The sequence below is a fragment of the Sebastes fasciatus genome, chromosome 14, assembly GCF_043250625.1.
Source record: "Sebastes fasciatus isolate fSebFas1 chromosome 14, fSebFas1.pri, whole genome shotgun sequence".
Taxonomy (NCBI): domain Eukaryota; kingdom Metazoa; phylum Chordata; class Actinopteri; order Perciformes; family Sebastidae; genus Sebastes; species Sebastes fasciatus.
In genome coordinates this window covers 25,437,118-25,463,384 of record NC_133808.1, presented here as the reverse complement: position 1 = coordinate 25,463,384, position 26,267 = coordinate 25,437,118, and the positions used below count along the sequence as shown (strand labels likewise).

At 42.0% G+C, this 26,267-nt stretch overlaps 1 protein-coding gene across 2 annotated transcripts in view; it reads right to left on the bottom strand.

Moving 5' to 3' along the window:
* The window catches only part of LOC141781718 (neuropilin-2-like), a 119,812-nt gene that overhangs the window by 36,947 nt on the left and 56,598 nt on the right, over positions 1–26,267 (bottom strand). For both annotated transcript variants that reach the window (XM_074657508.1, XM_074657507.1), the window contains exons 8-11: positions 17,107–17,251; positions 12,136–12,311; positions 11,239–11,412; positions 9,761–9,905 (exon numbers count right to left, since the gene is read on the bottom strand). In XM_074657508.1, the coding sequence (XP_074513609.1) occupies positions 9,761–9,905; positions 11,239–11,412; positions 12,136–12,311; positions 17,107–17,251 (640 nt within the window). The remainder of the gene's footprint in view (positions 1–9,760; positions 9,906–11,238; positions 11,413–12,135; positions 12,312–17,106; positions 17,252–26,267) is intronic.

The window sequence follows — 26,267 nt, the reverse complement described above, 5'->3', positions numbered from 1 at the left end:
ACAATCTTTTCCTAAACCTAACTAAGTAACTTTATTGCCTAAACCTAAGGAAGTTGTTTCCTGTGATGATGGAAGTTTATTTTGAAAAGACTGTGCATGTAATGTGCCGAAATTGACAAGTGTTGCTGGACATTCGTAGGAAAATTAACGAAAAAGGAGGAATACGTTTTTCGTAAGATATCATATGAACCGTAGTATGAGAATGAGCTATTTATATCTACATACGGAGTGGGAAGTTTCAGTTGGTTACAATCTGCAACCTCACCTAGATGCTGCCAGATCCTACACACTTCAACAACATTGAAAATATATGCCTATATTACCCCTGTGGTTTTAACCATCACAGAAGTTAACCAACATCAGAACATATTAATAACATAGAGATTTATTCTCTACTGCTGGTCTGTGTGGACTGTCAACCAAAATTTAAGAGGAGGTAACCGCAGTAGATCTATGATCCTACAGTTGCATTTTTGCATAAGCTATCAAAACTCTAGCAAGGGACGGATAGATGGATGGATAAATAGATAGATGAGGCAATAGAGAAAAGGAGGCAGGCATATCTGGGAAATACTGCAAAGAAGTGGTGAGCCAAACCTAAATATTTGTCTTTGAAAAACACAAGCATTTCTTTGCATGCAGACACACATAAACACACATGCACCCACAAAGAACCAGTGCCCAATCCTGAGTGTTTCCATGTGTGATGTCTCAAGAAGGAAGAGAAAGAAGTGATAAACTGTACTGTCCTCCTGATGTGATTGTTTATGGTTTAAAATAACTTCAGAACTTCTTTGGGTGTGTGCTTGACTTTCAAGCACTCGACACTGGAACATCTTTTGGCACGTCTCCACCAAGCAGTCCAGTCCAGTTCAGTTCAGTTCGTTACACATTAGAACTGTTATTTTTGCGTTTCTATTAGCAAAAGTTGTTGATGGAACCAATAGAACCAATCCATTCTTGGTACCACCTCAGTCGAGGTTCCAAGCGAGCTGAGCCGATACTAGAAGGTGGAGTTAAAACACTGCAGACCACTGATTGGTCAGAGGGAATCGTCAATAGCGACCACAATCTTTAATTCATGCTACACAGATTTAAAAAAAAAAAAGGCAGGTTGCAAAACTACGCCGGACACTTTACATACGCTACGCTGTACAGTGTTTGGTTGCCATTGAAATAATTCAGAAAGTGCTGTTTCAAGCACCATCGCTACGCCGATCACCTGAGAATCCCGCCTACATTGCATAGAGCAAAGGACCAAAAGTGAGTCGAGTCGAGCAGAGCTGTACAATGCAGTTGAAACACGGCTTTTGTCTGTATGTCCTATTGTGTTTGTTGGAAGTCAGGAGCAGTGCTGCCGAGCTTGTAACCCCAGCGCTTTGTCCTCGACAACCACATGAGAACATACTGTTGGTGTCCTGGGAAAACTCCAAACAGGAAATAAGATTTTAAAAACGGTTTCCATTTGTACAGCAATGTGTTTGGAAACCGTACAATACTAGATCTGTGGTTTGGCTCGACTCTGGGGTCGTGAAACATTTACTGTTTGTGGGAGAATTTTAGCTTTCAAAGACGATAAAGCAAAGACAGCGCTGGCAACAGGTTTGTTTTGACTTGAATTTGAAAGGCTGGGACAGGTGAGGGATAAAACAAAAGTAGGTGGGTCTGTAGAAACAGTGTGGGAACAGCGAGAGCAGGAAGAAGAGAGGTAAACAAATCCATGAGTGTAATGAGGTCAGGGGGAGAAGGGTAGGTGAAGACATAGGAGAGGTGGAGTGTGTGTGGTGGTGGTGGTGGTGGGGTTGTTACAGGAGCCTTGGCAGAAGACGTGATTAAATTCTTCTGATGGGGAGGGAGTCAAAGGGGCGGAGACGGAGTGCAGAAGCCACACACATTTGCACACTTTACCTCCCTCTCTAACATTATTTTCCATTTTAGCCAATGTGTTTATACTGTATGTGTTGATATAAACGAGGAGGGTCACATCTGTGACTTTATGAACTGAAATAATGGAATCAGTTGCAGGCTTTACATTTATTTATTCATTTTTTTAATCTATGCTCTTCCCATAGAGCATGCATGTTAACATTCTGCAAAAGTAGCACAAAGCGGTGGGATGGGCAACACGTACTGTATATACTGTAACAGTGCATATGTAATCAACCCTCACCCGCAATTGGGCGTGGTTTTAGTGCCTTCAGTGGACACACCACCAGCGTTTCACAACGTTTTCAACATGTTTTCACAATTTTTCTCAATTTTTAAACCTAATTGTATGTACTTGCTGATATTTTTAATCATTCACATTTGGCTGGGAGGTTAATAACACATTTCTTTCTGTGGTGTGACAAACTCAGAACATATTTATATGTGCTTTACCCAGACTTTAACAATAGGTCTACCCATTGCTTGCCCTTTAAATAGTATTACCAGTATAAACATATCTGCTTGGATGTATAATCCCATAACTAAAATGCCCCCCATTTATAGTACAGCATACTTCTAAACAAAAAGATGAATGTATTCAATACTTTAAAAAAAATATTTTGCAATCCGACTGTTGTCATTATTGGTAAATGTAGTGTTTTTATAATCACACTACTGTAATATCTGAGACAAGACATGAGAAGGAGGAGCAGAGGAGCAGGAGGAGCAGGAGGAGCAGGAGGAGTGGGTGTAAGTGAGGACACATCCCACTGATCACATGAACGTATCTGGACTGGAGCCACGGCTCACATGTGAAAGCGATCAGCAATGTTGGACAAGGACAACACACACACACACACACACACACACACACACACACACACACACACACACACACACACACACACACACACACACACACACACACACACACACACACACACACACACACACACACACACACACACAAACACACACTTGGCTAAACCTGAACGACTGGCTGGAAACCTGGAACAGCGGAACACCTCCAGAATGTTCGAGAATAAGACGTCTAAACAACGTTCCCTCCTGGGTGCTGCTGTAGTTAAGAACGTGTGTGAGTGTTTTCCAGATCCAACATCATCAACACGTGAAAGTCAGACACAGTGAAGGTTCCTGGCTATCATTCGCTCTGCATATTACAACGTAAGTTATAAACTCACTACTATTTTAACCTTCCTACATGGGAATTTGACCCAGTACTTTTCAAACAACATTCATAAAAATCTACATTCCCACTGGGATTTGTCACGGACAACCATCTCTTTTTCAGGACCGGCTGCTGTCTGTTTTGTTGAGGTATTTCCCCAGAACATCCAAAGATTCAAACTGACACACTGCCAGTCACTGGGCACAACTACTTCTTTGCTATAACCGGCCCAACTTCACACGCCAAATCTTCTAGTGAAAAGCGACGGAAACAAGCCATCAGGCAGGCTGTTCTCATACACTGTAGCTATACCTACGAAAAGTAAATGCACTCTAATTCGTATTAATCCCACCTCACTAAATCAATTCGGATGTAATCCATGTAATTATGAACAAGGAAGTATAAAGAGCGGCGAACTCTGTGTAGAGAGGAAGTCGGGGTGGATAAAAAAACACCAGACTTTTAAGTTACGCCACTTCCAGGGTCGTATAACCACTTCCGGTGTGGCGCAACTTAACTACGATCTTTCCTAAACTTAACTAAGTAGTTTTCTTGCCTATACCTAATGAAGTTGTTTCCTGTGAAGAAGGAAGTTTATTTTGAAAAGACTAGAGTGGAAATTGATGCTGGACATTTGTAGGAAAACACTAAAAAAATGAGGAATAATTTTTCGTACGATATCATACGACATGAACAGAAAACACACTGTGAAAGGGTTAAAGTTTTAAGACGAAAACAGGGACAAATCCCCGAACTTTTCAGAACCGAGAGGTCATGACAGTTAATTGTATAATTTTGGTCGCCTAAAAATGTCTTATTCAGCGTTCGGTTGTGCTCAGCTCCACCCTCTCGTGTCACTTCTGGTTGCAGAAAACCAAGACGATGACGACGGCGGCGAAAATTCAGAACTCAAGGCTTCAAAATGGCAGTCCACAAACCAATGTGTGACGTCACAGTGACTATGTCCACTTCTTGTATACAGTCTCGGAGACTACCAAATGTAGAACCCCTATTGGGCTGATCATTGTGATGTTGTTGGAGGTATGAATCTGCATTTTGTGACAAGTGAGGATCGAAATAGCAACAACGGCAGCAGATGAATGAAGCCACTCTGAGACACCGGACACAAAGCTGCTCTCTCTCTCTCTCTGTCTGTGTATTTCAGTGTCTCTCTGTTATTTACCCCCAGTGCCCCACCCATGACACTGCAGTTTACAATGGAGATGAAAACCAAAGCTTGTATTTACACAACTACCAACAAACCTTTGTCTTTTTGCCAAACAGGTGGTGTGTGTGTGTATGTGTGTACATATGTGCCTGCCTGCCAACAACTAGGTGTGGAGTGAAAGAGATGAGAGCATAGCAGATGTTCTGATAGCTCAGTCATTTAAAACATGAACAAAACTGGCAGCTTAGCAGCTTCCAGCTCACATCCAATAGTCAGGGGTTACAGGACCTAAATTACATGTTGCCTCCGTACCTAGCGTGAATGATCAGAATGAGTCCTGCAATAATATTCTGGCTTTTGTTTCCGTTTTTTTGCACATCACATAATGACATGCTAAACTACATCATTGTGTGCCCCCCCTAAGAACCCCGAAATCCGTAATTTCGGATTTCTTCATTGTAATTGGGTGCTGACTGAGATTGTCTCTCCCCGTGTGAGGAAATTGTTTTACAGCCCTGAAGCCAGGTCAATGCGCTTCGTTTTAAATACGAAAACAATACAGGGGCAGTGATGGAAAAGCAATTTCTTTGTGAGTTTGTTAAAGCTGATGTTTAGAGGATATGAGGTTTGTGATTGGCCTCGTATCAGATTGGCTTCGTCTCTACTTTTGAACAATGAACACTAGTCTGTTAAGCAAAACAGCATGCTGTCTATACACACATATACTGTACACAATATACTTTTGGAAATCGTAAATGAGAGGATGCTTGTGTTCTTATTTCCAGTAAATGATGTATGACGGTAGATTGCCAATTTGGAGCGGTAAATATGAGTGTAAATTATATGATGTCAAACATTTTAAACAGGTCGAGGTTTGTTATTTATGTCAGGGAAGAGAGGGCTGAAACAAACTACTGAATAATGGAAAGGCCACTCTGATTGCTGCATCCACTGCAGACTGGCCTGTGTGTGTGTTTGTGAGTGTGTCCGTGAACATGTGATAGCTTTACACTGATATTTTATTTATTCATTAATTCACTCCTTCACATTCCGAGCAGCACTGAGACAGGCGGGGTTGTGGCTCGACGCGTACGCTGAAGGGAACTCCTACAATTCTGTTTTTTAAAAGGGAGGAAGGGCGAACCTAATATGAGTATCAGGTTTGGTGAAAAGAAAAAATCAGTGCTTGAATCATTTTGAATGCTGCCTGTTTAGAGAAATGGAAAGTATTACAGTAGATAGAGGAAGGAAGACGACGTTGCAGGATTTCTCCTCATAGAACGGAGATGGAAAGGTGCTGTTAGACCTTTTCCTGTATGACTTTATATCTTACTTCCTATCTGTAGCCATGTGTGTGTGGAGGAGAGGACCACTAGAGTTGAATGTGTGTCCGTTTTTTGTGTGCTTGTGACTTATGTGTAAACAGCTGGGTTCAGTGGACTGAAGCTGATGCACTCTGTTGAATATTTTATCTCCCGGTACAACTTGCAAGCACACACTCACACACAAGCGAGAAGAGAAACAAAGCCTATTTTGTCTTCATTCAGATGTGTTTTTCTGTTTTTATTGTTTTCATGTAAATGATTGCGGCTGAACGATTGGTGAGATCATGTGCTGTTCAGTGTTATCATCCTAACGTCACTGAGCGTGGAGACAATTAAAAACCAGACAAAGTGAAATTTCACTAAATCAACTCGCTCTAAGCCACTAAGATGCAGCGTTATCTTTGTGTGTGATTGTCTGCGGCGTTTAGGGGCGGCAGCAAGAGCAGTTTGCCGTGGTGTAAAGTGGGACTGAACTGCACGGATTACATCCAGAAGGCAAACATCTGGCGTGCAGACAGAGACAGACAGACCGGCAGACAATCACTGAACCTGCAATAGCCGAGAGGTTGATCCGCGCTGTGATCGCTGGAGATGATGGCTGCAGATATGATGTGCATGATGTCATTAGGCAGCAATAACAAGCGATGTCTATGGGCAGGATGAAACATGGCCGGTGCAATCACAGAGGTCGCAGTCAGCATGATTGGACATTTAGGACGCATTTATCTCCATTACAAAGAAATCATTTGCTGCCATTCATGATATATAACTTCTACAAGCTATACAATCAGTTCATTTGTGAGCCCTGATTTTTTTATGTCAAGGTTTCACTGTTACTTCGTTGTGCCTTTTTATATCAGCACATGCAAATTTTACCGACGTATTCTCATACAACGGTTCGTATGATATCTTACGAAAAAGTAATTTCTCCTTTTTTGTTCATTTTCTTACGAATGTCCAGCAACACGTGTCCATTTCCACTCGTTACACGCATACAGTCTTTTCAAGATAAACTTCTGTCTTCACAGCAAACAACAACTTCCTTAGGTTTAGGCAACAAAACTACTTACGTTTAGGAAAAGTGGTGTGGCTTAAAATAACTCTGGAAGTGGTGTAACTTAAGTATGGAAGTTACGTGACAAATAAATCAAAGTTGACTTGACGTTGAAATCTGGTGCTTTTTTTACCTACCCATCCCCCCTGACCTCTTACGCGGCGTTTGCTGCTTTTTATATTTCCTTGTTCACGATTATGTGAATTACACACAAATTGATTTTGCGGGATATACAGGAATTACAGTGTATTACTTTTTGTAGGTAGAGCTACGAATGGTGTACGAGGCCCGCCTGATTTTACACTTAACAGTCGACTGACATAAAAAAAAGGGGACAAATCTACCAGGAAAAAAAAACATCTAAACATTCCATCTATTATGTCCTCACATTAGGACGCTGTTAACTGGATGAGGAATGAAATTGAAGCTAAGTTTGAGACCATAAAGTTTAATTGGACAAACTGTAAAATAGAGTAAAAATAAATGGGCTATAATTGCATATAATACAGTAGGCCTGCTCTCAACTAAAGCCATAATTCCACAATAAATGATGAATGGATGAAACATGTTGCTAAAAGTTGTACTTAGATTTTCAGTTTTTCCACTGAGAGCTTTATCTTTCTATTGGATTTGTTATAATGATCCTACATGCTATCTCATGGTTATCATAGTACTAACTACTACAAAGTAAAATTCTTCCCTGGACAAAGTGTTGATTAAATCATTTTTTTTTATTGGTGTTATATCTGTGTCGTGTCTGAATTCTAATTCTAATGTAGTCATGGTAACCAGTTAGAACCTGAGGATGAGGATGTCCCTTCGCTCCACATCATCACCAACCTCTTGGCCAGTCCTGACACATCTAGGATTTATAGTTCCCTTTGGGCTCTTGCTCACGCACGCACGCACGCACGCACGCACGCACGCACGCACGCACGCACGCACGCACGCACGCACAGGTTGAGAAACACAGAATTCGAGCAGCAGACCATCAGTCGCAGCCAACAGCCCACTTCACGTCCACTGGGAACAGGTACGTGTCATTTCCTGTTCTTGTCTTCACCTCTCAAATGTCACAACCTGACTAAAGCAGAAAGATCTGATGGCACATGAAGGAGAAGAGGAGAGGAGAGTAGAAGAGGAGAGGAGAGGAAGAGCGAGGAGGGGAGAGGAAGAGAGAGGAGAGGAGAGGAGAAAGGGAAAGGAGAGGAGAGGAGGCCATAACAGTAGCGTGTTTAACGAGCCATTTCCAACTAAGGATGGAGGTCTGGTTGAGAAAACATTTGAATAGAGTACAGTTACTGTTTTTAGCTTTATCATTATTGAGACTGTGTCTGGGCTCTGATTTCTTCATAACATAGGACATTAAGAATAATATATTGCTGCCGACTTTATGCAGCACATCATTATTGCTCAAGTTAAGTAATAAATGTGGGGGGATTTGTACAATGGCCTGCTTTATTATTGAAGTTATTGTGCAGCTGAGAATAATTTGCTTGCAGCTAACAAGCTCCATACAACAGTAACCTATTGTAATAAATAATACTCACACAGCTCAATAAAGAAACATATAGACTAACGGGTCTGCATTCCTCACTCTTTACACTAAATTATCACTCTTTATGAACAACGCTTTACACAAATACCTGAGTTGATCATGTATTGATTGTGAAAACCAAAATTCAGCAGACCGTGCAGTGCACCTAATCCTTCACTAGACACTCGCTACAGTACATGTTATTAACATAATAGGCTGAGAACACAATATAGAGAAACTACACAGCTGGCCACTATAAATCCCATGACCTAGACATGTTAATCCCTGTCCAGACATGCTGCAATACCTCCTATAGAGCAACATGATTAACTTCAACCACTATGCAGGATGCACACAAGAATGTATACGCACACACACACACTATGTATACACTACATGTACCATACCCTACAGACAGACATACACAAAGACACACAATGCAGTATTACAAGACAAAAGAAAGCACACACACACACGTTCCAAATCCTCATGAACACACATCCAACCATGCAACACTAATTACAGATGTCAAAGAGATTAATGATGTTATTAACGCAGCACGTTTAAGTCACTAATGTTTTGTTTGTGATTATGTTTATGGATCATGTAAGATACATATATGCAGAAGTATCATAATAATTGTGATGATATATGTATGATTTGGGAAAACATTTGCTGTTGATCACAGTTGGCAGATAATTTGTCTTAATTGTACTTTTTCAAGGCTGTGTGGTATTTTATGTGTGGGATTGATACTGTGAATTAGTGTGTTTATGTATTTATTAGGGCTGTCAAAGTTATAACATGCGATAATAATATGTTAATGCAAATTGGTTTTAACGCCACTAATTTTTTTAATGCATTAACAATCTTTCGGAGGTTGTAGCACGCTCAGTTTTAATCTAGAGTGACGTCATATGAAACTAGAAAACCTACGGAATCTATTGGTACCAACCATCAACTGTCATGGCCATTTTCAAAGGGGTCCCTTGACCTCTGACCTCAAGATATGTGAATGAAAATGGGTTCTATGGGTACCCACGAGTCTCCCCTTTACAGACATGCCCACTTTATGATAATCACATGCAGTTTGGGGCAAGTCAGAGTCAAGTCAGCACACTGACACACTGATGTTGTTGCCTGTTGGGCTGCAGTTTGCCATGTTATGATTTGAGCATATTTTTTTATGTTAAATGCAGTACCTGTGAGGGTTTCTGGACAATATTTGTTATTGTTTTGTGTTGTTAATTGATTTCCAATAATAAATATACACATACATTTGCATAAAACAAGCATATCTGCCCACTCCCATGTTGATAAGAGTATTAAATACTTGACAAATCTCCCTTTTATTGTACATTTTGAACAGATAACAAATGTGCAATTAATTTGCAATTAATCATGATTAAATATTTTAATCGATTGACAGCCCTAGTATTTATCCGTTTGCACAAACGTACCTATTCCTGCAAGATCATCTGTGTACATGACAGTGTGTGTTGCATGTGTATGTTTCTCTCTGAAAGTGTGTGCAGCCTCCTGTTATCTTGGGTTTTCTTACCAGGCAGGTCGCAGCCGAGGACCTCCATCCTCATGCCGATCCCAGCGGGGGACCACCTCTCCGGAAACACTCTGATGTACTGGGCCACTATCTCCTCGAACCGCCGCACCTCTGGAGTATCGTAGTGGCCGTTCCCCTCGAAAATCTAACAGGAGGGAGGCAGAGGCATGTTGATAGTGATGTTATTAGTGTTTAGAGATTAGAGAGTGCTTTTCTGTTTTTATAAGAGTAAGGATAAAAACATTTTCCCTCCATATAAAAGATGTTTTCCTGTCAATTCTGACATTCGTAAGTTCAATTCACTCAATGCTCCACTGATGACAGCTGCTTTTTTTTTTGACTGTAGCTCAGCTCAGTCAGATCCTGCTGTGATTTAAAGGAAACGTGTTACAAGTCTCACTGCTTGTCCTAGAGTTTGTCTTAAAGCCAAAGCTGTCTGAGACGTGCCTAAGATACAACGTGATGAGTGATAAGCTTTACTCCGCGTTTGTTTGATATACGTGGCATCTGTCAGAGTGGGTGCACTGAAACATGGTTCAGTGGTGAAGACAGCATTGAGGATGAGTATCCTGAAACAATGGAGAACGACGCTGCAGAGGTGGTTAAATTTGTCATTTTACCGTTCACGTCTCACTGAAAAACAACAGCGAAATCGTGAGCCTGTCTCTCCAACGTCATATAACACTACTAATCAGCATTGTTTCCAAGCACAGTATGACATGTGTCATAAAAATAACAACAGAGACTGTGTTGCCTTTGATTTTCTAGTAATTTTTTTGAGGCGGCATGCAGCAGCCTCTGGCAAAAACACAAGATTTATTACAAGCTGAAAACCGCACCAATCCTTTCAAAATGTGGGCTGTGAAAGTTGTAATATTGGTTTCATTAATTGAATTGTATATTTCTGTCTTCCCCGTTTCTAGAGTTTAAAAGAAAAACGTATGATGAATTTCCCAGGATGCTCATTTAAAAAGACAGGCAGATGAGAGGGAACAGGATTTTAGCATCAGGAGAGAAAAGCCTGGCACTAAGTAGTACTATTAAAGCGTTTTAAGGCAGAGTCTCAGAAAGGAGAACAGAGTTTAAAGTGCCCGGCTGTCTCACAGTGCGTTAGACTGCCAGCAGTGTTGATGCAGGAAAGACATTTTTAATTAACACCCATGAGAGTCAAATAGAGGATGAGTGAACAGGAGGATGAGACACAGAGGAAAGCAGAGAGAGAGAGAAGCAAAGACAGAGGCAGGGAGAATGAGGAGTGAGGTGATTAAATTGAATTATTATCAGAGCTGTGGCTGTATTAAATGGATTTTTCTTTTCCTGAAAATGACAAGGCAGAGAGAAAGAGAAGGAGAGCAAAGAGGGATTGAGTTGAAAGACAGCTATAAATGAACTACAAATGAGGGAGAGCTGACGGAGACAATCAGAGAGAGGCTGGTACATATGTATGTGTCAGACAGACACGGTTCTCCCTCCGTTACCTTAGCAAACCCGGTCTTGCTGTCGGTGATGTGAGTCCATTCTTTGCCGGTCAAGCTGTGCGCCAGTTTGTACTTCCTGACGAACGCTCTGTTCTCGGCGCTGGTGCTGCCCTCCAGACCTCTTGCACCCTGGGTAATAATGCCCCGCACCATCTTGGGCACGCCGAGGTCCACCTGCAACACAAACACAATCATTACTGTTAGCTCGCTCTCTGCACCACAGCAGCCCTTCTCTCTCCAGATCCCCTGTCTATTGCAACAACTCTGACTTCCCCTACAGCCTACACCGTCCGTCAATGCTGGTTTTCCATTACAGAACTTTAAATAACTTGCCAGGCTTAAGAAAAATGTGTTTTCTTTTGCATTTCTATTGTATTTCAGGCCTTCGGTCAGTTCAGAAATACAAGCTAGTCGGTGGCTCAAAATGGAGACCACTGTGCGAAACACTTTGTTGTTTTGCAGTTGGCTGGATGAATGTGATCCTTGATTGTTGTCATATGGTTATTCTCAGTTTTCTATTTTGCAATCTTCTGGCACATCAGTAAAAAACTGTGTGTTTAATTATTTTTTTAACACTTCCCCGATCGGACAACTGAGTTGCTAGATTTACTAGCCCAACGTGGCAATTTACTTGCCCCGGGCAAGGAGGCAATCCTTGCTGTACTGTAGAGCCTTGACCAGTGACAAAGGCTACATGTTACATTATGTTTTGATCCTGTAGTGTAAAAAGGGTCAAAAAGGGACTGACTGATATATAAAGCTGAACCACACCTGTAGCCCCTCATCTCCAACTACAGTCTATTTATTAAATGGAAAACAAGCAACCAGTTCTGCAGAACATATAAATGTAATGTGCTGTAAAACATCAAGATCACTCAGGAGGACAAGGTGACGTACCTGCAGCCACTCTTCTCCAGCTATGGGTTGTGTCGGGTTGGGAAACCAACCGGACCGACTGGCCACCAGTCTGGCGGCCCCCATGGAGCCGTGGATGTCTCTCATGGACGACGCAGAGATCTGGGAGTCCGGCAGCAGCCCAGACAGCATGCCTTGTAGCTCTGAGCAGGGAGCATCTGAACAGGACACACACAGAGAGAGAGAATGGAATAAGAATACTTGATGTTACTGCTAATCTCTCTCTAAAGCAAAGAATGCAATCATTGCATAGTAACACAGTGCTAGGCAGAGTTTGGGAAACTTTCCTCTGCTCTCTCTTAGTGTTTCAAAGATCAGTCCAGCATATCAAGACTTCAGTCACTTCATACTGTTTCTTGCATTAAAAGGGTTGATGTCGGAGCTTTGTTGAATTAACTTTTTTTTAAATGGTCTCTGCATGCAACTACATTACCAAACAGTAATAAAATAAAATTGACAAAAAAAGATAACCGGATGTTTACTGTGATGGATTTTATATCTTAAGTCTGTGAAATGAAAATGTGAAATGAAATTAGAGGCTGCCAGGAAGGTAGGAATCGAAAAGCTGCTTCGGAGACGGTCAGAAGTGATGGAAGTTAACGGGCATATTATTATCATCCTCTAAAGTCTATTGGATTTTCTGCTCTCTATATAGCTGCACGAGGTTGCTAAACATCTTAAAAACTCTTCATGAATGAATGTGACTTCAAGGTCAGGAATGATTTAATATCACTGTTTGATCTCATCTGGGAGTAAAACTCTTGTGCGATTGCGACGTGAATTGTTAAAACACTGCACTCCGCCGCTCTCCATCAACCCTTTTCATTATTTTTTGCCTTCCTGCTGCTGCGAAGTTGATGCATAACTTTAACCGAGCGTCCAAAGGGGATTCTTCATGGGGAATTGAGCCAGAAAACTCCCAAATGGAGGAACTAAATGAGAGCATGCTGCAGATCAAAGGGATGCTGTTTATTATACTGACAAATGTGTTTTAGTCTAACAAGCATCAGAATATGTTATTGCCGTGAATAATGACAAAAAAACAACAAAGGGAGCAAAACAAAGTGACCATTTCTATTTGAAAATGATGGGATAAAATAAGGATACATCCACACTAACATGTTTTAATTTTAATATGTTTATGCCTAGCGCCACACTACGGCGGCATTTTTGAGCCCCTAAAAAGGGGACGTTTGAAAACTCTGTTAACCCCATTGTGGTTTTAAATCTCTGGGGTTGCATTTTAGTCTGGACGGACAGAAATGAGGACCTTTGAAAACGATGACGCAGACACCCACGTTCACTTCTTGATTGGGTCTTATCAGTCATAACCTGTCCTTCCCTGATTTGTCACGCCCAATCATGTGAACTTTTTCCGGAAGAAAACAAACAACATCAGCGAGTGATTGATTTCACCATTGATAAGGAGTTACAAGCATTGCTGACCTTGTTGTCTCTGCTAGCAGCTGTTGTGCAGTTAAACTCTGCATTTTATAATGCCACTACTGCTTACATGCGCAGGAGGCACATAATATCGCGATACTTATATGTATTGATATTTTCTTACACCCCTAGTGAACGGTTATGTGATATGTGTTTTCAGGCGTGGTAGTATGGACGGAGATTAATTCCGAAACGGCCCTAAAACTCTCATCTGGACGGAGATCGTTTTGGTTTTGAACGGATGAAGAGGAATGAAGTGAAGAGGCAGGATAAAAGGTGAGGAAGAAGAGTTAAAGGACAAGGAGGAGATAAAGAGATAGACAAAAGGTCAAATAGAAAGAAGGAAGGTGGAGAGAACAAGTGAATAGAGAGGGTGAGAAAGATAAAGAGAGGGAGAGCAGATTGACAGTGAAGGGTGACGCTGATTGATGGTGACATTCTTTGGGTCTTCGTGGAGATGAATGTTTAATGCCGTGACGTCTGCGTCTCACTACGGTAAATAATGAATCAACAATAAACAACAACAGCTAAGCCATGAGCTCCCTCAAGCTCTATAAAAAGACATGAAAACTGATTAGCCAGAAGAAAATTCTATTATTGTGTTTTTCTTATGTTTTTGCTATCTACAGTATCTTTTTAAGCAGCTGCACTCCAGCAGGGTTTTTTAACTCTGGAGTGCAGTGGGAGTCGATGAGAATATCATCTCTGGAGATCACAGGAGCAGAAATAGCTAGATATCACACAGCAGCATGAGAGCCCTTAAAGCTCTCACACACACACACACACACACATATACATACACACAAAGCCATACATGCACATAGAAGTTGAATAGACAAGGTCTCTCACACACTTTCACCATGCTCTGATGTTTAGCCCACACATGGACGCACACACACTGTGCTTTACCTGATAACAGGGTCTTACAAAAGCTGTAAAGTACACCATTGAAGCTCTACCTCGCCGCCGATATGCCGCACTCACACACGTATAGCTTTACAAACACGCACGATGCATAAGCCCGGTGAGAAAAAATGATAAAGGTGCTAAAAATAAATGATTGATAGGTGCTGCAGGGCTAAAATAAAACGAGATTAAGGAAGGAGGAAGGATGGAGAGCGGAGAGTTGAAGATTTAAGGGAAGGGACAGGGAGGAGAAAATGAGAGGCAGAGAGAGAGAAAAGTGGGAATGGAAGCTGTCAGCGAAAGGCAATAGAAGGACAGAGGAGAGAGTAGAATGAGAGGGGAGAGAAAACATTGAAGAGGCAAAGATAGAAAAAGTAGAGAGAGAGAGAGACATAAAAGTGTGATTTAAGTTAATGACATGTCACTGACTGACTGCTTTATATCTGCCTTTATAGGCCTGCGTAGAGCATTATCACCCCCCCTGGCAGTGTGTGCGGCTGTCTGCTTGTCAATATGTGCAGGGGAGGAAAAAGAGATGATACTGCATAGCTATTAGCGGGTATGTTTGGGTATAAAGTAAGGATGTCGATTAAAATATTTAATTGCAATTAATTGCATGATTGTCCATAGTTAAGCGTGATTCATTCTAAATTAATCACACATTTTTTATCTGTTCAAAATGTACCTTAAAGGGAGATTTGTCAGGTTTCTCAACATGGGAGTGGGCAAATATGCTTGCTTTATGCAAATATATGTACATATTTATTATTTGAAATCAATTAACAACAAAAAACAAGAACACATATTGTCCAGAAACCCTCACAGGTACTGCATTTAGCATAAAATAATATGCTGAAATCATAACATGGCAAACTGCAGCCCAAAAGGGAACAACAGGTGTCAGTGTGTCAGTGTGCTGACTTGACTATGACTTGCCCCAAACTATATGTGATTATCATAAAGTGGGCATGTCTGTAAAGGGGAGACTCGTGGGTACCCATAGAACCCATTTTCATTCACATATCTTGAGGTCAGAGGTCAAGGGACCCCTTTGAAAATGGCTTTGCCAGTTTTTTCTTGCCAAAATATAGCGTAAGTTTGGAGCATTATTTCGCCTCCTTTGTGACAAGCTAGTACGACAGAGTTGGAACCAATGGATTCCTTAGGATTTGTAGTTTCATATGATACCAGTATCTTCACTCTAGCTTTAAAGCCGAGCCCGCTACAACCTCCGAAAGATAGATTGCGTTAATGCGTTTAAGAAATTAGTGGCGTTAAAATGAATTTGCATTATAGCGTTAACTTTGACAGCCTTAGTATAAACTTACTCTGCGGGTTACAGGTATGTCTTACTGAAAGTGTGGCACAACAACATGCTTACCTCTAAAGTGACACTCTGTCATCTCTCTCAACTAAAGCCTGAAACTGTCACAACATTTTGCATATAAAGTCGGTGTTTTCCTCAGGCCCGGTGATGGATTGGAGACATTACAAGGCAGCAGAGATGGGCAATACACGGGGAAACAGGAATGGCCAAAAAGCTGTGTTAGAATGGGTTCTCACTGCTGAGAGTGTAGTGAGAAAACAAGGTGATATATAATGCAATTTCAGGTGTTAAAATAGGGTAAAAAAATAGGCTGTTGGTAGACAAAAACACAGGCAAAGATACCTGATGTGTCCTCTTTTGCCTGCTCTCTCTCTCTGTATCATACGTAAACACACACACACCACACAGGGACTCACACACAGGCAGTATCATATTGTTGTGGTGTGATTGTGATTTGTGTGGGTGCTGAAATAGCCCTCCGAGATAAGAGCATATCTGTCCCTCTCAATGGCCACTACGATGGCAGCAGAGAGAGGCTCTAACCCAATAATGATACAGTGGAGCCGACACACACACAGACACACACACACACACACACACACACACACACACACACACACACACACACACACACACACACACACTGAAATGGATTGAAACTCCCTCTCTTTTATTTCTATATCACACACACACATACACACAAACACAGACAGTCTAATTAAGTTTTATCTATTTATAGTATTGAGCTGATTATGCTGGTTGAAATCGTGTTTGTTTGCCAGGGCTGCAGATGAAAGCTGAGAGCCTGTTACTCTCTGATGTTATCACCCACACATCACACTCTAGTATTATTCTATTAGGACTGAGTGTGGCTCTTTTTGTGTGTGTGTATGTGTGTGTGTGTGTATGCGATGTGTGAGTGGGAGACGGAGAGGGAGGATATGTATATGAAAGAGCGAGGGCAAGAGTGTGAGCGCACATGAGAGTGGGTGTGTTGTGTGGCATGAGAAAAGACGGATGAGAGGAAGGTATGAATAGAAGCATCGGAAGGATTGATGGATGGATAAATTACTCAATTGTTTATAGAAATTAGTTGTTGTTCTTTTCCAGGAAATGTTTTCTGAGGGAGTTATTTCTGCTGTGACCCACCTTCTGACCTGCTGTAAAAGCCGGTATATCACTGGTCTGACCGCTACCGTGTTTTCACAAGAGAGAGTCCCATGAGGAGGAAAAAGTCTGAGAAACTCTACGGAAGAAGGAACTTTATCTTTACTTACCCGTAATCTGACAGCCGTAAAGCTCGAAACGCAGCGCGATGCCGTTCTTCCATGTCTGAGGTCGGATTCGTACGAAGCGGGCCAGAACAGGCTGTGGGATCCGGTTGAGAACCACCTCTGTGGCGTCAACGTTGGCGTGGAAAACCTGCATAGAGAGAGAAAAGCAGACAGGATTGAATGTTAATGGCTGTAGGGATTTTCCCTTGTTACCCCGTAGAGGAAGGGCAGAGGGCAGCGTGAGCGACACAACTACATGATGGATGTTGCCTCGACATTTTGTTGACATTTACGGTTCCCAGATGATGTCTCCTAATGGCTTTGGTGATCCCAATCCATCTCTAGTGCACCCATGAGGTTCACATTTAAGGTTTTTTTTGAGTGGAATTTCTCAACAACTATTGGATGTATCTCCGAATGAACTGTAATAACTTTGGAAATGCCTTAAAAAATTTCAACTAGCGCCATCATCATGTCAAAATCTGCATTTGTCCAATACTTTGGTTTATGACTAAATACCTGCCAAACTCATGATATTCCCTTCAGCCTCGGCCATACTTGTTGTTTAGTGCTAATTAGCACATTTTAGCCACTAAGGGAAAATATAACCCTTTAAAGAAACAGTTCAACATTTTGAGAATGACATGATAAGAAAACAATCTCATGTCTGCCAGTCATGCCTTCGCCATGGTAGGAAGAAATATATCGCAACCAGGAAGGTCCGATGGCGTCCTTTTGCATATAATTAGCTGTGCTTCCGTTCAGAATAAAGGGGTGTGAGGAAATTTTTCGGACTATTGGGGTTTCGGAATAATGGGCCGCCGGAACAATGGCATGTGCACCCTCTGTGCTTTGTTGACATAGCCGGGCTGGCCGGGGTGTCTAGAAGGTAACCCAGAAATTGTGAAACTCTCACAGTATTGTTAAGGTTAGGCATTGATCTTGAATAGTTAAGGTTAGCATAGGTCGAGTCTCGTGAGAGTTTTTGCAAGTTTTTGCCAGATTTCTCAATTTGCAAGTTACCTTCTAGCCATCGCCATGTTGAGGCAATACAAATGCTCTTAATTTTGTATTGAGCATCTTTAACCCGTGCATATACAGAAATGTTATCATGACAGTAACATGACAACTCAAATACAACTTAATGGTCAACAGTTTGAATAGTGTAACACAAGTTAAATTACAACAGACTTCTATGTGCACACACATAGCCTACACAAACACACACGCACTGAATATATTGCTTCTGTTCACAAAGAAAGAAATGAGTGCAAAGGTTTTCTTACACACTCACAAACACACACACACCCACACAGTCTCAGGGCATGCAGTGTGTAATAAATCAAGGGTGTAAGTATGTGGGAGAGCATCCTCTTCTCACGTCCCCTTGACTCAACCACACACAAGCAGGAAAACATCATCTTTACTCGCACAGAGAGCAAAGAAAAACACTCCCCTCAATGCACAGACACACACAACATGATACTGTCTCACACACACACACACTGTCTTACAATACTCCCTCTCTGAGCTCCTACATCCCTCACCCCACACACACACAAAGTAATTTCCTCTGAAAACACACACAAATACAGATAAAAAGGAAGCTGAATGCAAGCGCACATGGCCAGAAGCACTCTTTTTGTCTCTTGACACCGAGACTTTACATCTCTGTCTATCTGACAGAGTGTCATGTCTCCGTGTCGTCTCTATTGGGCTCACCACAGGAAAACACAGCTGGGCTTCTGCTCCTCTCCCTATCATTTCACTTTCTGTCCTCATTTCGGTCTTTCTTTTCGACATCTCTTTCTCTCCCTCGCCGCCATGATGATATACTGCTGTAAATTTAAGGAAAAAAAGTATATCCTCTTGTTTCATTAGAGAACCTCAAAGGCTATTTTCCCCTCTGTGTCTCCAACACTCTTTCTATTATGTTACATCAGTGCTGAAAACACAGCATAGTGTGTTTATTACAGAGAGCAGTAAACCTCATTCAACGGAGCCAAAGGCCTCGCAATTACTTGCTTGGGTACTCATTTATAGATGTTCGCTTTGTTTTTGGAGTGTGTGTTTCTCTATGTGTGTGTGTGTGTGTTAATTCACTATTTTCTTCCTGTTTCCAATCCATTAAACAGAAGGAGCCGTCAGGGGTGACAAAATATGGATGAAAGGGAGTTTCTGACTTGGAACAGGAGCGAGCTACTGGGCCATCTGGGAATTGAACCCATGACCCACTGGGTATACGACACAAAGTCACAGGCAGGGAACTCCTGCCCTTACAATGGCCTTAATACCAGAAACTGTGACCAGTTAAATGATGGAAAAATGCCTAAAGGCCCCAAAAGACTTAATGGGATTGTGGCAGCGGACTGTAATTACATGTGTGTGTGTGTGTGTGTGTGTGTGTGTGTGTGTGTGTTGGAGTGTCGGTGTGTAAAAGTGTAATTATGAAGTCTCACTCTGAGGAGTTGGGGGCTGGTGGGTGCTTTCTGATTTCCCTCGGTGCGCACTGAAACTTTTCCTCAGCAAATGTGTGCCCAGACACACACACACACACACACACACACACACACACACACACACGTATGTGCTTTTATGTATGTGTATATAAGTCTTTGATTTTTGTGCGCATGTGTGAACGTACAACCTTGCAACTGTCCTTTACCAGCTGTTTAAAGTGGTGATGGTGTGTGTGTGTGTGTGTGTGGTAGGTACTTCTGTATGCGTGCTGTTCATGGACACGTCTGGTGTGCATTTATTTTTCTTTTATCAGCTTTCTTCAGGGTCACCACACAGAGCAGCTACTGAAATTCGGCTTCTGCTTGATGTAAACCTTTTCACTGTTACAACTGCTGCTTTACAATCTCCTCAGTAAAGTGAAAACATGATAAGAAAACACGAGCAATGATTGTTATCAGAGCTCACCAACAAATAGTCTTAAATATTCAGAATCGATGCTGAGCTGACCCCACTGTCAACATTTAAATATGTTTTTCTACATAGTGCATATTTTACACAGCTGTGTGACTCTATCCTGAGTTTCAACTCCCTGTTTGATCTTATCAACCCACATTGGAGTGATTACTCACACCACGTGCAATGAGTGTAACTTATTAACTGTAAATGTGTGATAATCAGCCAGTAGAGACAGGCCTGGTCTCACTCCCAGGGCTTCAAATACCGACGCTTGGGCAGTGTCCCTCGGCATCTTTATACCGTCGCACAAGACACTCTTTAGCGTCTGTATGAGACGCACCAGGCTTTCAACTAACTCCAATGTAAACACATCCGCGTCAATATTAGACGCAGAGTAAAAGACATAGTATTAAGAGTGAGAAGTCGTCTAAGGGCCGGTGGAAGGGACGAACAAACACAGGACTTTTACTCAGGGGACCTGCGTTTGTGTCCCATGTGAAACCAAACGTTGAGTCATTTTTCCTGATTATCACGTGACGCTACTTCACTGTTACAAGCCAATTTTAAGCCAAACCATGATGTCTTTATAACCCTAACTAAGTAGTTTTGTTTTCTAAACCGAACCGCGACCTTTTCAAAGCTCAAGATACTAGGCTAGTCTGTGTTACTGGTGTAACACGGTGTTCGGGCATACACCGATTACATTACTTACCTACCGCCCCCCACCGTCTTTTTCCATTTAGTTAATTTTTTGCATATCAGCGCCGTGCTAAAAGGGAACCATAACGATAACGAGGCAATCGCCTTGCGGAGGATGGGTTGGCCCTGCAGCGAAAGCTTGACCGGAGAGGCCAGACACACAGCCACCCGACGTTAGAGATCAAAGTAAGTGCACTACACATATTGAGCGTCATCTTTTCTTGTAAAATGTCCGGTGTAATCGGTAACACCGGTGTAGTCTCAGGTTTATTAACCTGTGGGGAAATTTCCTCACTGTGACATCCCTACAAGACATTATGCAAAAGGTCGTCCCCCCAACAGCTGCAGAATATGACAGGTAGGGGTGAGATCACGTTGTGTAAGGGGATATGCAACATCCTAAATTCACTGTTAACAGTCTCTTTCTAAAAGGCTTCTGCAACAATCAGCTAATGGACGACACCCACCGCAACCCAGCTCAGCTTATTATGCGTGAGTGTGTTGTGCAGGTTGGTTAATGGTCCGATGTTTCCACCTGTGTTAAGAGACGAGGCAAGCTGACACCAGGAACACCGAGGTGAACAGATGCTTAACTTTTCACCTGTCTCTCTTTCTCCATGTCTCTCTCTCTCACTCACACACACACAGGCCAGAACAAACAAGCGGAGACGTTGCTTCAAACCGACACCATAAGAACGACTCAAAGCGAGAGAAATCTTCCCGATTCAAATGTTACTTTCATCCCTCAGTGAAGGTCAGAGGTGATAGACATGCAGTGAATACTGTTTTCTCCTTCATTTACACACACCTCCTCTGCTGAATAATAATAGTGTGCAGGGCAGGAGGACACAATATCGTGTAGCTTGCTTCTGGTTTTGTAGTCACGAGGCGTCTAACCAGGTCTAACGCGTAACTACAGCACAGAAAAAGAGCATGACGAGGAATATGTTCACCTCATGGGAAAGAAAAGAACAGGTGTGTATGTGTGTGTGTGTGTCGTGATCCCGCGGGGCCAGTCAGTCAGTCAGGACCAGCACAGACACGCTGAATTATTCAAATGTCCGTGCTACGTGTGTGTGTGTGGATAGAGTTATAAAATAGTAAACCCCCCCCAACCCCCCATCTCCTCTCATTTCATCACACAAGGACAAACACACACAGACTTCAGGGAGGTAACCTGTGTTTGACAGCTGAATGCTGGTGTGTGTGTGTGACAGTACAGTCCACAAATCTCACAAACCAAATGACACATGGCACCCTTTCCTCTCAGCTTTTCTTTCTTCATTTGTCACAAACTCTTTCCCCCCCTCTCTCCTCTTGACCTCCCCCCTCCCTCCCTCTTGCCTTTCCCTCACCTCGCCTCCCCCTCCTCGACTCTGTCGTTTTATTTAATTTCCCCCCTCTCCTGACATCCTTACAGGCTGTGTTGCTGAGACCTCTGATCTATCCAGAGGGATTTGTGGTCAACACCCTTGTCTGCTATTCTCATTATTCCTCCTCTCCTCCGTCCATCCCTCCTTCTTTCACTCCGTGGTTCTCCCTTGTGAACACTTGTTTCCCCCCTCTGCCTCTTTCCTTCACTCACTTGTTCCCCTATGAACCTCGTTTTTCTCCCCTTTGGTTTCCACCTCTCTTCCTCCCCTCTGCACAGCTCACTCTCTCCTCATCAGTTCAATGCTCGGTTGACATTTTGCTTATGTTTTTTTTTTTTTTTCCTCTCATCACGATTCCCTCTCCCTCCATGTGATTCCACCCACGTCTCCCACCTTGATCCCTCTCTCTCCATCCATCCTCCCTCCCACAGATTAAGGTGGGAATAGGAGGTTTTGGTCTTGGCCGAGGTCCAGTGGTGTAATGGCCAAAGACAGCTCTGCCTGCAGCGATTCAGGAGGGCTGCGTAATGACATTTGTACCACGTCGTGCTTAAATGTACCTCTACCAGCAGCAGGTCTCCGACTCCTCCAAACGAAGAGTCAAACTAAGACAACATCATCTCTCAACTCCAGACCTCGGGTCGCAGAAATTCACTGCTATTCTCCTGTCATGTAGACAACCTCTCATAACCAGGCCCACGGCCAAGATTGTGCACTGACTCGCGGAATAGTTAAAGTTCTGCTGATAGTGTCATTATCTTTTCTTCCTGTTTATCATGATAGTTCATGAGGAGTCAAATGATGTGACATGACCTGATCATCAAGAGGGGATATGGAAATGGCTGCAGAAATGTAAAAACAGGAACAGAGGAAGAAAGAAATATTTATGGATAAAAAGACAGAAAACAAAGAAAACATAAAATACTAATTGGCTAAGAATCGCAACTAATCCTAGAGAAACGGCACAGCATGCTGCTTCTGCAATGATGATTTCTCATTAAGGCTGTCAATCTACTAAAATAGTGAATCGGAATTAATCTTAAATTAATCACACAGTTTTAATCTGTTCAAAATGTACTTTAAAGGAAGATTTGTCAAGTATTTAATACTCTAATCAACATGGGAGTGGACAAATATGCTTGCTTTATGCAAATGTATGTATATATTTATTATTGGGAATCAATTAGCATATAAAAAATATGCTCAAATCATAACATTGCAAACTGCAGCCCAACAGGCAACAACAGCTGTCAGTGTGTCAGTGTGATATGATATCTGTATCTTCACTCTAGCTTTTAAACTTAGTTAGGTTTAGGAAAAGATCATGATTGGGTTAAAATAACTACGGATGTGGCGTAACTTAAGTACAGAAGTTATGTGACAAATTAATCAACGTTGACTTCTGGTTTCACACGGGGTATGAACACCGGTCTCCTGGGCAAAAGTCTGGTGTTTTTTGTCTCTTTATACATTTACATACAAATTGATTTTGTGGGATATGCACGAATTACAGTGCCTTAATTTAATTTAAGTATAGCTATAAACGGTGTATGAGAACAGCCTGAATATAATCGTGTTCGCCCAGTATTCCCCCCTGTGTCTTTTACTTTCTGTCTGCTTCATTCATCTCTTTCTCCGGTGCACGTCTTGAGTCAGTACCTGTCATTTGTGAGCATGTAGGAACAAATGCTGCAGGAATATTACTTCTCCTTCTCTCCTAAAAAGTTCCTGCAAGTTAACATATATTCCACATGTCCCATCTGGTTCCTTTAATGACATTATCAAATACATTACAGATCACACAAATCATCATGACGCTGTGTGACATGGGCTGGCTCCCAGATGTTTAAAACCACAGTGTGTGTGTGCGTGTGTGTCTCTGTGGTCACAGTGGCTGCTTTATGTTAACATACAACAAGCATGTGTGTATGTGTGTTCTTGCTCTTAAGTGTGTGTTCAAGCATTATGCTATATGCTCATACTTTTATTTTCTTAATATCCATGTGGCTCTAATTCATTTCTGTCATCCTTTCATGCCTCTTGCTCATAAAACACTAATTCAATAATTCTTCCAGATTAAACACACACAGACTCTCACACCAAACCATCGCTGTAGCCAAGCACAGAAAGTCATTTGTTCGAGCAGCATAGACTTCTATTTCGTGATGACTTTTTCAGAAACATATGGGGGGGAGGAGGGAGAACGAATGATGGAGTGTGGAGGGAGAGGAAAGACGAGGGATGGAAAAGAGAGCAAGACTGGAAGGATGAGGTGAGTGAAGATGTGTCGGCGAGGAGGGAGGATTTGATGGATGACGGGTAGTTTTTGAGAGAACTAGTGAAGGGGTGAGTGAATGAAAATGTCAGGCGAGAGACGGATGGATGAAAGCAGGTCAGAGCAGGTTCAACAAGTTAAACAGAGAGGAGTTGAAGGCTTGCATTGGTAAAAAAAAAGCTACTTTATTAAGAAATGAAGTAATAAATACATCATTCTATGTGGCGTTCGTGTACATTTACATACATGCTTACTGCTGATCCCTGCATGAAATGATCCAGGATCTGCTCTCAATTATGAAAACTATTTCTTTGGATTATGCTGTGAATGCCGACACAGCATTTTACACAACCAAACCATAAAACACTCTGCCAAAAGATCTTCTTGGCCACTGACCGTTGAGTTATTTATATGACTTTACAACATAAAAGTCAGGACTCTCACTTTACACCCTAAAAGATTGGGAACAGTTGGGATGGCGAGGCCGTTGCCGATTGGCCGCCTGAGGTATGTCAGTTGAGGAGGGACATTAGGCGCCAAGATGCTGACACCATCGTTTCATCATTAGATAAATGACCATCACTCTCGTCGTCTTTTCTCGGCTCTCTCTGCTCTACCTTTACTCTGCTTCCTCTTTCATCTCTCCCTCTCAGGACAGAGGAAGCATCGTAACATTTTTATATATTTTAGACAGAGCAAAGTTTAAGAAGCATGTGCTTATTTGTAAATATTAATAATAAATAATTAATTTATGGAGCCATGCAAGTCACTGCATTTTCTACAACACTGTCCTGCAAATATTTCATTTGTGTTAACAAATGAGGGAATTCTGCCCACAGAAAAAAAGCTAGAGAGCTTTTATTTTGAAACGGAAAGTGTTGAGTTAAAAATAAATATGAACTTTTTGTTCACGTCTACGACATTTTTTACAGATGCAGACATTGAAACTCTAGTAATGTTGCTGGTATGATGTCAATATACGGTCTATATGGTCTATCTTTGCTGTGAACTGCATGCGGCATGCGGAAAAAAATAGGCGAGACCTAAAAAGCATGAGGCATCGCGACACCAGTGTGTTCCGGCCGTTACGGAAGGAAAAACTCTCCCTGGACAGACAGACATTCAATAGATGCCGTGTGTACAGAATAGACCGACATAGTACAATTACAGTGTGAACAATCAGGATGACAAAACCTCCATATATCTGATTAATATCCATAACGTACAGATGAGATTATGATATACAGTAATGGATCAAATGAACCGTCTGACGACCCGGAGCTGAACCATCAGATTACAGCGCAGACTGTCTCACCGGGGGGGCTCAAAAGACCGTTACCAGTTTGTGTGAGTGTGTGTGTGTGTGTGTGTGTGTGTGTGTGTTGGAAAACAAGGGAGAGATATTCCACCAGAAGCTGCTGATGATTTATTCGAAACCCCTCCTCCTCCTCCTCCTCCTCCTCGTCCTCCTCAAAGACACACACACACACACACACAGATATTATTCACATGCATGCACACACACACCCCTCTGTGCCTCCCATAGGCATTCAGCTTTCCAGGGTTATGGGGGAATCAAGGGGGATTATGGGTGGTGACACCAACTACTAACCTCAAAACATCATCATTAATCCGTTTTGCGTATTGGATTGTTAAAGCCTGGTGTCAGCAGAATATCGCTGTTTAACTGACAAAACAACCGATGGATTGATTGATTGATTGATTGATTGATTGTTAAAAAGAGGGGGATTTACTCGTTCATACTGCACCAATTAAAAGTCGACTAATCTTAACAGCTATAAACCTGATTCAAAAACTTGCTTCACACTCACCTCATTGTCCTCATTCTTCCATCATCCCTTAACTTATTTATTTATTTCCTCCCCGACTGCCCCGACTTC